The sequence below is a fragment of the Talpa europaea genome, assembly GCF_964194135.1.
Source record: "Talpa europaea genome assembly, chromosome: 13".
NCBI lineage: Eukaryota > Metazoa > Chordata > Mammalia > Eulipotyphla > Talpidae > Talpa > Talpa europaea.
In genome coordinates, this window is record NC_140080.1 from 26452720 (window position 1) to 26468710 (window position 15991).

The 15991-nt window shown below is 36.2% G+C and overlaps 1 protein-coding gene across 3 annotated transcripts in view; it reads right to left on the bottom strand.

Moving 5' to 3' along the window:
- FNIP1 (folliculin interacting protein 1) overlaps nt 1–15991 on the bottom strand; it is a gene marked incomplete at its 5' end in the record, with an annotated part of 97689 nt that overhangs the window by 9573 nt on the left and 72125 nt on the right. For all 3 annotated transcript variants that reach the window (XM_084252442.1, XM_084252441.1, XM_084252440.1), the window contains 5 exons: nt 1055–1223; nt 2025–3447; nt 6869–7038; nt 7891–8037; nt 11769–11854. In XM_084252442.1, coding sequence (XP_084108568.1) covers nt 1055–1223; nt 2025–3447; nt 6869–7038; nt 7891–8037; nt 11769–11854 — 1995 coding nt within the window. The remainder of the gene's footprint in view (nt 1–1054; nt 1224–2024; nt 3448–6868; nt 7039–7890; nt 8038–11768; nt 11855–15991) is intronic.

Here is a 15991-nt window from a genome sequence, read left to right on the forward strand (position 1 = left end):
CATTGGTATAGTCTGTCAAACACCGCAAGAAAAATAGTATCAGTCTTTCAGAAACCGTCCCAGAAAATGGAGGAACTTTCCAACTCATTTAATGAGCAAGTATGATTCTGACATTAAAAGGTAGATGGAAACATTACAAGACAACTATAGACTAACATCCTTTATGAATACAGACTCTAAAATCCACCACACTGGATTTGGTAAATCAAATTCAGCAACAATGAAAAAAGACTACACACCATGACCAAGTGTTGGTTCAACATCTAAAAATCAGTGAATATAACCTAAAGAGTCACATAATCATTTTAATAGACACAGAAAAGTATATGACAAAATCCTATATCCATTTATGATTTAAAGAATAAAACTAAGAAAACTAGGAATAGAAGGGAACTCTCCCCACCTGATAAAAGGGATTTACAAGGATCCAACAAGTACTTCCATACTTATAATAAAAGACTCAATTATTTTTCCATAAGATCAGGAAAAGAGAAGGATGTTCACTGTTAACACTTCTATGCAACACTGTACTAAAGGTCCTAGCCTGCATCATCAAAAGAAACAAAAGGTATCCAGACTGGAAAGAAAGATGTAAAACTGTCCATTCACTGATGACAAAATCCGGTATGTAAAAATTCTAAGGAATTCACACAAAAAACTGTAAGAACTAATAAGAGTTTGCAAGGTGGCAGGATACAAGATACAAAGAAATAATTATACTTCTATATACTAGCAATGAACAATGTGAAAATGAAATCATGAAAATAATCCATTATATAAGCATTTACAACTTTTTGATATTACAAATACTCAACTGATGAAGATCCATGAATACACACAATAATTTCTCTATTTCATATTTCTATTTGGATAAATTCCTGGAATTTTCTACTTGCTTTCACAATGACAGGTATAAATATGCAGGCAATATATATAAAGTGGTGAATTTAGAGAATCATGACTGTATCCAAAAAAATGTTACCAAAAATATATAGCAGTTCTGTTGATTAAAAGATCTCTAATCAAAAAATTCTAGGTCAGTAAAGTCACTCACCTGCACAGCATGAGATAAATCTGATACCAGACACTGACGGAGCCTTTCATCACTCCCAACTCCTTGAAGAACAAAGTCAGGCACGTAAGATGAGCAGTAGCCACCCAACAAGGACCTTCCGAAGTTGGCAATGTTTGGCTGAACAGCACTCACTTCAATTAATTTTGATCTGGAAGAAAGTTCCCCAAAGAAGGTATAATCTAATTAGTAGTAAACATTTTTAGCACCAAGAAAGTGTTAAGACTATTAATCCATATTTCTTGTACATTTCTTTTCTATAAAATATATTCAGAGTAAAATCATCCTAAAATAAAAATTAGTTTAAGCGCTCAATCAGACAACACTCCTTTCTATACAGAGTAGAGGATCTGATGGGACACCTCCAAATGAGGTGAGCATAAATCTTTCATGATAGACTTTAGGAACGCTGTCCCTAGTGTTTATAACACATTCTCAATACAGTCTATTATGAAAGTCATCATCAAAAACAAATTAAAAGCTTTTTTATAAAATTTCTCAAGGATGAATCTCTCCCATGAATTAAGTATGTATTTCCTAATTTCATCTTAATTTTGAACAAATATATTTCTAACAGTCATTTTCTATCTTCTCAGTGATTCTCTCTCCCAAGTTGTCAGGCTCAGCATAAATTTTTTTTGAGAGTATAGTTCAGTCTTAAGTTCTTTTTAGGAGTGTAATGCACTCCTAAATGGCTTGAAATACAAATGTAAAGAATCCCCTACATACCAACATAATTTTTCTCTAATGCCTTCACAAAGCCCTTCTGGTCTGCCCAAAGGGCTTAGCCTTTAATCTTTTCTATGAATAAAAGCACATGATAATAAAAGAATTGTTCCAGGATAATAAACATTATTAACACCAAGAAAGTGTAGACTATTGTATCTGTTACTACCAACCTTCAGAGACCAGTTAAAGAATGGTATATATTTAGATAAAATCTTATATTTACCCAGGAAAAGGTATCTCATCCTCTTCTGCCCAATCTTCTTGGTCTCCTCCATAATAACTGCTTACTTGTCTACTTATATCATGACCTATATCTTCACTTTCACTATCTCCAAGGGCACTATCTGAACTTTCATTTCTTGGAATGTCCCACTCACTCCCTACAACAATTTTTTTCTCTGAACTCTCTTTATCCCCATGGGGGACAAGAATGGAGAGTGTATCTCTTTGATCCTGCTGAGGAAAGCAAGTTTTACATGAATCTTGGTTAACTGTTTCTACACACTTACAAAATTCATTGTTTTGTTTGGTATTTTTTGTATATAATCTTTTTGAAAACTCTAACATACAGCAATGCTCTTTACTCTCTGTACTTATTTTAACTGGAATATCATCAATAGTCCTGGTTTCAATGGAATCGTCATTAAAATATTCATCAAATAAGCTTATGCTTTCTGAGTCTGAGGGATTCCAACAGGGATGGTCACAGGATTCTCCAGAAACCAGGTTTGGTATATCAGATTCGCCAGATTGGTCCTTAGTTGTTTGTTTTGTTTCTTGATGCTGATCAGCAGCCCCTCTTTCTTCCATCTGCGGTTTGGTGTGATGCTTGGTGATCTGATCCACCACTGCCTGACTACGCAGTTCAGTATCTGAGTCAGGTGACAAAGAATCCCCAATCAAGAAAGTAACCTTTGTCTGGGTTGCCTCACAAGAAAATGCAGCAGTCACAAGGTTATCCTTATCTGGTGGTTTTTTTTCCACAACCACTCCTGTGGATCTCAACACTTGGTCTGCATGATTATCTGAATCCAGCAATTCCTCTCTCTGCCATGCTTCCTCTGCTGGCTCTAGCCCTGACTTTGACAATGCACATTTGTCTATTGGAGCAGATCCTGTGCAAACAACTGTCTCTAACTTGGTGTCAAGGCAGGTTCTTAATTTATCTCCATACTGTTTAACATCAGCAGCATTTTCTTTTTGGCAGTCAGCAGGAGAAATCATTCGACACTCATCTGAAATTCCTAGCAGTTCCTTAGAGCTATTTTGAGTATCTTCTCTCTGTTGTGAAATATTCTCTATATTTTGCCCAAGAAGTGGATGGCTACAATATTTACAGTTACAGTTAGCAGTCCTTGTTTCTTCTGATTCTTTAAAGAGCAAACTGCTTTTGTTTCTATGCATTGTTATAAGCACATATTCAGATTCTTCTATTTCACCTTTCTCTAAAGTGGTAGTAATTACTGTGCCTGGCATAACGATGGCTTCATCTTCTCCATTTTCTAAAAGATGGGTTTCTTGAAGTTCAGAGCATCTTATGAAGTACGTAAGAAAATAGAGTAGTCTCTGGACCATATCTGGTCGTTTACCAACTACCACAGTCCTTGCTAACCGCACAGGAGAGCCGATAGCACCATACAAATCCCCTGCAATGAAAAAATCAGTTAATGGACACACCCTCTAACTCATGCAGCTAAACCCACTAATTTCAATAATCAGAAACCTACTCTTATTATACGAATAATATTATATATTATTATTATAATAACCTACTCTTATTATATTGCTCTCAGTTATTTAATAGGTGAGTGACTGACTATTCAGGATGATGTGAATGGTCTCAACCAAAGTAAAGGATGAATGGAAAAGTTTTCTAGCTTCCTCCTTAAGCAACTGCCATCATTCTAAAACCTCAAAGAGTCAGTTCTAAAAGTCACATTTCCCAAGAATATTCTCTGTGCCTCACCCCAGGCAGAGCACTTCATCTAGTTGGGAAGGTATTATCTGAAGTACTACATGCAAAAGAATTATGTTAATCCAATGAAGAGAAGATAAAGCACAGTAGCTGCAGGGAGGAGAGGCAAGAAGGAATGGAGCAGAGTTGGAAGAGTTACATTATATATTTAAACTTTCTTGATCAGATTCCTAAACCTTAACCGTTGCTGTGCTACCCAGGGCCCCGCACTAGTGCCCATGATTTTAGAAATCCATTTTCCTTTCCATTTTCTAGAGGACCTGGTACTCAAGGTAGACCATAGAGGGAAGGAATAGTGAGGCCCATCCTGACTAAGAGGAAAAGAAAAGGCAACACATCTAGCCATGATTCATTTTCACTTTTATGTCTATTTTCACTCTTATGTCCATTTTCACTTTTATGTCCATTAAAAGGGAGGAGAGGAGAACCTAGGAGTTACCAATCCCATTTCTATGTTTATGCTATAGCCCAAATTAAACCAATCAATGAACAAGTGCCAAACACACTCTAAAATGGAAAATATAAAGCCACTAATTTAAATTTAATTCCATGTTTGCAACTTGTCAATATTGTCAATATACACATTTTTAAAAGTTCTATTTTGAACTTACCCTCCAACCCCACTTTTATTTTTTTTTAAGATTGATTTATTTATGCATACAAGAACTGGGGTACAGGTCAGAGGTGCAGGGGAAGAACGGGGTGAGAGGATTCACCAGAGACAGAGTGGGGAACAGAACAGGCTGATTGACTGAAATACACTACTGAGGGGAGCAGCAGGCGAGACAGTAGTGGTCTGCTGCACCATGTGGGTAGCTCCTTGGCCGGGGAGCGAACTCGTGCTGCAGTAGTTGTGGATAGCTTCATAGTGCTGATGCTTAAACCCTGTGCCACCAGGGAGGCCCCCAACCTCACTTTTAAAGGGACAAATACAAATTAGTTTCAAATAAATATATGCTATAGATAATACTATGACAAATTCTTCTCCTCTGGCTAAGCCACTGCCTGTAATAGTAATATACCATTGTTAAATTACTCCCAAAGTTCCCACTAATCATCAAATAAATTGAAACTTCTTCGCCATGGCAAATGACTCTTTCATGGCTGGTCTGACTTTACCTTTACAGTAGGTTCATCTTCTTATAGTTACTCTTTCACCTTTATTCACCCAAAGTCCCACTTAAAAGTAGGCTGCCTAAACTGGACCACTGAATACACTCAGGATTTTAACACACTAACCTCTTTACTCATGCTATATACTTTCCTTTCCTTATCTCTGCTAGTCCAAAGTTTTCCACCCAAGCATTCTCCCTTGTGTAAAAGTAAGCTTCCTTTATTGAACTCCCTCTAAATTTCGTTTCTCTCATACTTCCACTTTAAATCCTGTCCATATTACTGTCCATATATATGTTACCAACAATATTAACCTGTCAACTTCTTGGGGAAAGGGAATAGATACTATTTATTTTTATACCCTCCAATGTTCTTTGTACAGACCTGATGTTATGCACTCAGCAGAACTGAAAATAGACTTGAAATATTCAAATAAAAAATGCTACTGAATTACTTGATCTAAATAAATGTATGATAATATTCATATAATGAAATACTACTCAGAATTTAAAAGGAGTAAATTATTTATACAAAATAGGTGAACTACAAAAAAAGCTATGTTGAATGAAACGGGTCAAGCAAAAACAAGAAGCATGTACTCCATGATTATACAAACTCTAGAACATGTCAACTAACCTGTAGTGACAGAAAATAGATGAATAGGTGTCTGGGTACAGAGGAAGGTGAAAGGTACGGTGAGGAGAGCAGGAGGGACAGATTACAAAAGGGCATGAGGAAACTTTGAAAACGATGGATACATTCACCATCTTGACTGTGGTGATGTTTTCAAAGATATGTATACTTTGGGGCCTCCCTGGTAGCATAGGGGTTAAGTCTCAGCACTACCACACTATCACTACTGCAGCCTGAGTTGGATCCCCAGCCAGGGAGCTAACCCACATATGGCACAGCAGACCTCTCCTGTCTTACCCACTGATCCCCTCAGCAGTGTATTTCAGTAAATCTACCCATTCTCCTCCCCGCTCTGTCTCTCATGAATCCTCTCACCCCCGCCCTGCACTTCTGGCCTACACCCCGGCTCTTCTAAGCATAAATAAATAAATCTTTAAAAAAGATGTATACTTTGATATAAATATTAAAATTTAGCTAAGTGTATGTTTTATATATGTGTTTGTTTTATGCTGATTAGTAATTAAATAAAAGTGGGGGAAAGAGGAAGGAAAGACAGAAGACTGGAAGAAAAGGGGAAGTTACATAGATAAGCCATATGACATTCTGCCTGGCAAGCTCACTCATTAGCACAACCTAAGGGTTGTGTACTCTACCAAGTTACCAAACTATGCTTATCTTAATCACTCCTCCTTCCCTATCACTGAACAGCAAGTGCGTAAGAGCAGGAGAGATAGCATCTACATTTACCAAGTGTTATCCAGGAGTAAACACTTTACATATATTGTCTCATTTATTATTCATAAATTTGTGAAGTATGTACTATTATTATGCCCACTTTATAAAATAAGAAAATTGTGACTCCACAGCGTGCTTTCGGAGCTTCACATTACAGTGCCTTCCTAATGACTGTCAACTCATCAACAACACCCTCTGTTCTCTGTTACCCATTTATTCACTAAGGCCTAGCACTAAGGAAATATTTTACATAACCTCTCAACAAACAAAGGTAGAACAGAAATCTCAAGGGCTACTTCTCATTTAATTGTATGTATTCTATTACAGGTGAATGCGAATTCTTTCTAGGCAAAGTACCGAACACAAAACACCCTGAAGTTGCTAACAGGCCAGTCATCATCCCACTCTTCTTGTTCCAGTAGTAGTTCTATACAAGGAATGGAATGAGGCATAAGATTGGGACAGGACAATTTAGCAGACACAAAAGAACAAATAATCTTTTAAAATGGAAGTGGTAAAATAGAGCATTTTCTTTCTTTTTGTTTTTGCTATAAAATAATTCGACAGTCCATGTGAACTGCCAAAAAAATGAGGGTTTTCAGACTACCTACCCAGTTGTGCCCAAAGTGGATTATACGGATGAGTCTTTGCCAACATGTCCACACTCTGAGAGGAATGTTTTTCTAAAAAGATTTTTATAGGTGGTTGTCCATTTGGCATGACTGTTGGAACCCAGGCAAGATGATTGGTGAGAACTGCAGTAATAAGTGCTGGCAAGAATCTGAAAACAAAATACATCCTATCAGATTCCAACCTGCCTTCATAAAACTTTAGGCAAAAATGCAGTAACAGAAGAAAGTAAAAATTACATATTCTCATGTGACCAAATGGCATAAAAAAGGGGAAAGGGAAAAATAGGTATAGCACCACAATGAAAATGGACATTAACAAATTCTTCACTTAGACAGGAGTTTAAAGAAAATTCATAAAGACAGCATTCACCAGGAGCTATTTTCTGATTATAATTACAAAAGGAAAATGCCATTTCATCTGAAAACTATGGATTTTTAAAGTATTTAATCTGCAGCTTATTAATGAATCAATTATCAGGTCTATATACCTCCAAATTACTTATTAGGAAAATAATAGAGAGTAAATGTTAAATTATCAAAGAGAATAAAAACACAAAAATTACTCATAAGAATTCTAGGAATTTAATAAAAGTTTCAGAAGAAAGCAATACGATAAAATACATTAAAAATGTATCATCGGAATTCTGCAGCTTTCTTAAATATGAGTTTTACTTCTTTTCTACTGAATGAAACAGTATAAGTACATACAGTTTGCAGGAAAAGAGAAGCCTCAAAGAATTCTATAACACGTCAGGAATTTTAACTTAACATGAAAAATTTAAAAAATGTTTTCTGTTTCGCATTCAGATGAACTATGCTCTTCTTCCACAACCTATCTTTTAATTATTTTAGAATTGTTTTGATTATGAGTAAAATGAAATAATTCCAGAAAAAATGATTGATTCTTTGACTCTTGTAACCGAGTTTGATGACAACAAAGATACCTAATTATAGTAAATATAGCTAACATAGGTTAAATAGACAGACAGAGTAGGTCATACTGATTTTTTGAAGCATTTTCCATTAGAAAAGTGAACTCCTTCATGAAACGGTGGCAAAGCTGGTTCTTTTCTGGAGTCCCAGACATCATTGTAAGCCAGACAGGCTCTCCAATTCGTGGCATTGTATAAAGATTACAAATTGTTGTTCTAAAAAGAGGAAAATATATTGTGAAATTCTTAGTTTCAAGAATTATATACACTTAAGTTTATGTTGAGAGCCTTACCCTTATTCCTAGATTACTAAAGCTTTTTTTCGGTAATTGAGGTAACACTGGTTTATAGCACTATATATGATTCAGGGAAAAGGTTCACATCTCCTCAGATGTACCTCAGCACGCCCCATCCACCACCAAAGCACCCATATCCCTTTTTATCATATAACAGTAAGCCCCCTCTCTATACATTGTTCCCACTCCCTAGTCTCTCTCACAGGTAGCCTCAATTCCACAGTCATATTTCTAGGCTTTGTTTTTGTTTAGTTTTGCCTATTCTTTTGCTTTGTTTCTCTATATATTTCACATATGATTGAAATCATTCAGTATTTTTATTTCTCCCATTGGCTTAGCCTAACCACCCCCAATTCCATCCATGCAATCACAAGAATTCACCTCTTTCTGTTTTTTAATAGTGATTGGCATTCCATTGTGGATATGTAACACCTCTTCTTTTTAGAGGAGACAGTGAATCGAGTCTTTCCTCCCCTGTTATCAGTCTTGTGCCATGAGAAACGGTCTGTATGTTAACTCAAATATATTGGTGGTGGGACTGGCTCTGACCCCAATGACTGTTATTTCCCTAGTTAAGTATCAGTTTCCTCTACATGTAAAATTAAAATATAGGACTAGATTAAGTTCTAAAGCCACTTCCAGGTATATTTCTAAGGTTTATGCCAAATGTACTTCAATATATTACAAATAAAACCATAGAAAATATCCTAAATGAGGTAATAGCTTGTCCATATATCCAATCATAACAATAGTTTATCAGCTTCATTTTTTTGCTTATGCTGAAACTCTTCACTAAGGTTCTAAAGAAGAGTAAGGACACTATACAAGCGTGCTATATCTTTTGACTCTCAATAGTCTCAAGTTTTTCTTTTCTTTCTTTTTTTTAAAAAAAAAGATTTATTTATTTATTTATACGAGCACTGGGTACAGTCAGAAGCGCGAGAGGGTGTGAAAATCCACCAGAGCCAGAGCGGGGAGCAGAGCAGGCAGAAGGACCGAAGTACACTGCTGAGGGGAGCAGCGGGCAGCACGCCATGTGGGACCCTCCTCCAGTGGCCGGGGAGCAGCCGGGGATTGAACTGGCGCTGCAGAGGCTGCGGTTAGCTTCGCAACCCAGCACTCAACCGCTGCGCCACCAGGGAGGCCCTCAAGTTTTTCTTGACTCAACACAAGAGATGGTTAGTCCGCAAGTATTAAAGTGCTTTCTGGTGTCTTTTGCATTTACATAGACAATATCTAGTCCTATGAGTTGCACTCTACTCTCTTCCAAAGAGTTCAAAAGATACTTTTAAAATAGTAATTCTTTTATTTTTACATTAATATCTATATATTACCTATCTATCCACTGAAGCAAATTTATGCCAGCAAAGTCATATATATTCACTAGACTAAGTAATTCCTGCAAAGGTGGGACTTAAAAAAACTAATCCATCTCTCAAACTTTTTACTCTCCAGAATATGTGGGAACCACATATGACTGAGCACATTAGCTTTTTTATGCTGCATACTATGACCTCAGAATGTACTTCTCACTATGTGCAACTTTATATTGTCATTGACAATCTAGAAGTAATGGTGTTTTCTTTTCCCCAATGATTATGTTCTACCTTTCAACTGTAAGAAGTACAAGTATTTTCAGTCATCTGACTCTTTACTTTTCCTGGTCTGTCCTTGGAGAATGAAAGATTCATTCAGTAGGAAGGAAACCGTAAAATACCTGTAAATATGATTTAGTCTTTTTTGACATGTATGATGTCAAAATAAAAACCCAAAGTTGCCAGCCAGCAACCAACTAAACATGCTTCCTGCTTTTCTTGGTTTCACGGCTTCCACATACATACAAATCACTTCCTTCTTCCTCTCGATTACCTAAAACTCATTAATTATTTATTCTCAAATAATCACAAACTTTAAAAAGTATCTAACTGCTAATTTTTAATATTTTAATATTTACTTAATTTTAAAATTAAGTATGACAGAATCTCATGAACTTGCAACAATATTCCATAAAGTCAACACAAACGTGAATTAGTGAACACCAATCACTGCTTCTGTGGAAATACTGGGCTAGGTTCCTGAGAGCCTCTGGTCACAACATTTTCATCATCCCATCAATTACATAATCCTGTTTTATGTGGGTTTCTGTTTATAGATATCTTAATATACTGTTGACTCATTAACACTGAATTCACAGCCCACAGCACTATGACTCATCCCTGAATAAAGTTTACTTAATATGTATTTTCTCTGAAAGGCACATCCCAATATCCTTGCACTTAAGAACACTGGATAGCATTTGAGCACTATGATTGGTGGCCATTTTTAATAGGAGAATCACTGACGAAAAGCATAAAAATGCTATTAAAAAGTGACACTAAACACATGTCAAATTGGACATGATACAAAATGAGAACTCAAACAAGAAGGCAGAGTACTGCCTTATTTGACCTCATCTAGGTATGTGTGTGTCAGGCCACTCAGGTATTCCCTGACCAATGCATGTCCACAAATGATTATAAAAGCATTTTGAGATTATAAATAAATTTAACAAGTAGGTAAATTCACAAACACAGACTATAAATAATGAAGATCAACTATACATATTAAAGTACTTCCACTGACGGATCTCTTAATAAAAAAATGATGAGTTTATAAAGTATTTCTTATATATTATAAGAATGTTTAACTAACCTATGTAACCTTTCAGATTTGCACATTAACTTAAGTAAAATAATCAAACTAATACAAAAAGGAAAGCAAACAATTATGACCTAGATTTTTAATGATTTTATAGCTCTAAAGTTATAAACATTTTTATTTAAAAATATTTTGAATGAAATACCTATGACCTAATACCTACAGTGTTGGATAGTATAAATGGCCTAGCTTTAGAATTTAAAGATTGGTCTCACTCTTGTGGAATATAGAGAAATAAAACAAAGGAACTGACAGATCTAAACCAAAACAAAGTTTAGAAATAGCTGCAACAAATATGTTGTACATTCAAAGTGGTATTATGAGTCTGTTTTTAATTAATAAATTTATTTAGGGTAACACTGGCTTACATTACTATATATGATTCAGAGGAACAGGTTCACACCTCAGATGTATATCACCACACCCCATCCTCCCAGAGCACCCATCTCCCTTTATCATACACCTTTGGGCCCACTCCTCACTTTGTTACCATTCATCCCTCTTCTCCCCCTCTAATGACTTCAATTCTAACTAAGTTCACATAACTACATAAGAACTACACTCAGTTCCTGTATCCTAATATATTATGCCCAGCTTTCAAAAAAAAAAAACTACAAGGTATACTAAATGGCAACAAACACATCTAGGTGTGCAAGAGAAAAACAAAGCACATTTCTGTCAGCTCAAAATAACTTTTCTGGTGACAATGCTTGTCTAATGGCCATATAATAAAACACACCACTGTAAGTTCCCAAATGTGCTCAAACCCATGTGTATTTGATAGTTAATAACATAGGAACAATTGGCCACTGAATTATACCCTCACTTGGCTATGGAAAAAAAAAAAAAACAACTTTTGAAATTAAAACTTATTAGAATAAGTTGCAGCAAAGAAACAAACCTAGCATACAACAGTGAACAATTCTATATTATGGAATACTTAAGAATATGTACCTGAATTCATTTAGGGCATCAACTATTCGATTATATGCCAAACTCCTCTGACTGGCATCAGCTGACCTCCGGCTCATTTTCATAGCCTTGAAAGCAATCAGATAGTTAATTCTTAAACTATCATGGGAAAAATATGAAAAAAATAGTGAAAGACAAGAAGTCACATTATTTCCACAAAACACTCTACCACCACTCTTACCTAGAAATATGTAATAAAGGCACATATTTACAGTGGTTTTCTTTCTTGCACTTTGTTCATTAATGATTATAATAAATTCAGAATGTTCAAATGTTAAATCTCTTATTGTAAATGTCAAACCACAGAATGTTAATACACAAAGAAACTGATGTTGACTGTTTCTTGGTCACATAAAACTATTTTTTTCCCAAACAAAACAAAACACAAAGATAATAACAATATCTCATGGTTTCCACTAATATTTTACAGATACTGGCTCTGTTAACTAAACCTTTCTCTAAATCTAAAACAAAAAAATTACTGAAAGTTGGGCCTCCTCGGTGACACATAGGGTTGAGCGCAGCACTGTGAAGCTGTCCGCAGCCTCTGCAGCTTGGGTTCGATTCCCAGCTGGCCAGGGAGATACCCACATGGCATGGCAGCCCTCTGCCTGTTCTGCTCTCCACTCTATCTATGGTGAATCCTCTCACCCTCCTGCGCCTTTGGCCTGTACCCCAGCTCTTATATAAAATAAAAATCTTAAAAAAAAAGGTACATTAAAAAATGTGTTTATAAAAAACAAAGCTTCATTATTTGTAAAGTGAAACCTACTGTTTTTAAAAACAGTTAACAGATTCCCCATTTATAAAAAAGTGAATATTCCTTATCTAAAATTGAGCAGCATCCTCCATTAATTTTATCTGCAATAATGTATTTAATTAACAAAAATCTCAAAAGGTGGCACGGTGTTCAAAATAATTGACAGCTACCAGAAATATATAGCTTTTCACTTGAAAAAAAAATCAATAGTCTGAAAACTGGTTATAGAAGATAACTTCTTTGGATGGTTCAATGATTACTATTATCATTAATTGACAACTATAGAACTTTTAAAATTAAGTCCCATTCATTTATATAAAGTATTTATTCATTCAAGCTTTATCTTTCACCTTTAAAAAGAAATGAGATGTTAAATTTGAACAATTATCCAGACAACTGTAAGCATTGCAATGTATACTTTAGGTTACAAAATGTCCAAAGCATTAAAACAATAAAAAGCAATCATTAACGAATGTTTCTAGTTTTAAACATCAAAAGCTTGAAACACTTTTCCTAGTAACTCCAGATCTCAGTTCAGCCAGTGTACTGACTTCACTAATAATTGACAACAAAAAGGAACAAAAGTCAACTGATGAAAATGTCAGCAGTGTCCAGCTACTGAAAAATTAAGTGGAAATGATTTTTAATCATTTGTTTAATAAAAAGTATTGCCAGTCATCTGTCTTTTGACAGATTCAATGTAAATAACTAATATTAGTGTCTTCTCTACAAGCAGATAATCCTCAGTCACCTCTGAGGTGACTAAGATGCATCCTTTAAAATGTATCCTCTGTTTCTAGACCATTAGAATTGATCTTCCCATCTCCAGTCTCTTATTTCAATCTCTTCTAAACACTTTGACAACTTAATTTTCCTAAAGCAAAGTCAAAACTGCTGGCAAACATTCCAGATTCTTTGTGATCTGGAACCCATTAATTCTCTCAGCCATACCACTAACTATTCCCTTTTGGACCCTATTCCTTCTGCACATTGTCACAGGAATTAATTTCAGTAATAACCATTGATTCATTAGCTTCTGGGAATCTCTTCTAAAAAATAATGGAAAATTCACCAAGATGTTAACTAAAGTATAGTTAAAGTTGTGAAAAAGTCGAAATGGCCTAATAGAAAAATTGTTACTTAAACTGAACAACAAAACATATTTAAAACCATTTACAATGACATGAGAAATGCATGTGATACAATGATGAGTTTTTAAGAACTGGCATGAAATTAAAACAATGTGCTTGCAGCACAATCTCAATCAAGTAAAAGTACAATACAGAAAAGGTATGATAAGATTGCAAACGTCAATGAATTATCTTTGTGTGGCAAGGATATCAATTTTTCTTGATATCCTGCTATATCCAATTTCCAGTGTTAAGTTTAAAAAATCCTACACATCCTTTAAGATGCAGAAATGTCTTTCCAATAGGAAGTCATTTGTCCTTCCTATGAACTCCTAAGCACCCAGCTAGCTAAGTCAGTAGAGCATGAGTCTCTTAAAAAACCTTGCTTGTTCTTTACTTTTAGTTATCTTTAAGCTCTATCTCATATTCATAATTTTGTTAATTTATGTTAAGTTATGCAGGACTGGACACAACTGCTCACTCCTACCTTCATGAAATGCTTTTTTCCACCTGGCTCCCTCTTGTTTGTTGTTTTTTTTTTTTTTTAATAGAGGCATGTTTTATTTATTTATTTATTTGTTTGTTTGTTTGTTTGTTTATACATGCACTGGGTACAGTCAGAAGCACGGGAGGGTGAGAGAATTCACCAGAGCCAGAGCAGGGAGCAGAGCAGGCAGAAGGACCGAAGTACACTGCTGAGGGGAGCAGCGGGCGGTAGGAGAGGTCCGCGCGCCATGTGGGACCTTCCTCTGGTGTCCGGGGAACAGCCGGGGATCGAACTGGTGCCGCAGAGGCCGCAGGCAGCTTTGCAACCCAGCACTCAACCGCTGTGCCACCGGGGAGGTCCTCCCTCTCGTTTTTTCTCTTACTGGAGTGAGTGGTCGATTCTCAGTTTTTGCTGATTCCTTCCTTTTTGGCTTCTCAGATTTTAAGGAATGAAATGCTTCACAATTCAGGTTTAGGATCTCCTCACCTTTCTTCTCTCCCTCAGTTAGTTTCATGGTTTTAAATACCATTACTACACTGTTAGCTGTCTATCTTGGACCTTCCCCCTAAACTCCAGACTCATATAAAATACTTGGATGTCCAGGAGGCATCAAGCAAACTTCCATTCCTCCTCCACCAAAGCTGCTCCACTAAAGTCTTTCTCATTTTAGTACTGTGACTGTATCATTCTTACTGCTGAAATGAAAAATCTTGAGTCAACCTCAAATGTTCTATTTCTCATATAAGCACCCCAATTCAGTCCATCAGCTAATCTCGTTAACTTTATTTTCAGTATACATCCAGAATTCAAAGCACTTCTCACCATCACTAAATTGGTTTGATTATCCACAATTTCTCATCTGGATTACTGCAACAGTCTCCTAACTGGCCCTACAACTTCCACCTTTTCTCCTAGAAATCTATTCTCTACCATCATTTAAGAGTGATCCTTATAAATAATGTCACTATTCCACTCAAAACCCTCTCTAGTTTCCCATCTTTCTCAGAGCAAATGCCAAAGCTCTTACAGTAGTTTCCTATGATGCCATACATGATCTGGTTTCACTTCTAATCCAGTCACTTTCGCCTTGTTATTGTTGCTCATGCATAAGGTTTAATTATCCCATAGAACCTTTGCCACTACCTAGAATATTCTTCTCCCTGAAAGCTGTAGTTCACTTCCTCTACATCTCTGGACCAAATGTCATTTTGTCAAGGGGCTTCCTGACTAGCTTATAAAAGTTAGCAATCCTGGGCCTCCCCGGTGGCGCAGCGGTTGAGCGCTGGGTTGTGAAGCTGCCCGCAGCCTCTGCAGCACCGGTTCAATCCCCGGTTGCTCCCCTACCACCAGAGGAGTGCCCCGCATGGCGCGCAGACCTTTCCTGCCACCCGCTGCTCCCCTCAGCAGTGTACTTCGGTCCTTCTGCCTGCTCTGCTCCCCGCTCTGGCTCTGGTGAATTCTCTCACCCTCCTGCGCTTCTGACTGTACCCAGTGCTTGTATAAATAAATAAATAAATCTTTAAAAAAAAAAGGTTAAAGAGATCAGACAGCAAAATCTTTAAAAAAAAAAAAAATAAAAATAAAATAAAAATTAGCAATCCTTCCAGTCAATGTTCATTACAAATCTTTTGTGTATTTTATCTCCACAGCACTAAATACCATCTAAAATCTTATGTATTCATTTATTTGTTTGCTGTCTCATCAGGTTAGGAGTGTTGCTTTTTCACATCTTACCTTCAGTTGAAAGATAGTGCCTTGCCACATTATAGGCCCTCAAATATTTATTTACTGAAAGATCAGATGAATGACCTTTTTATTTATTTATGAT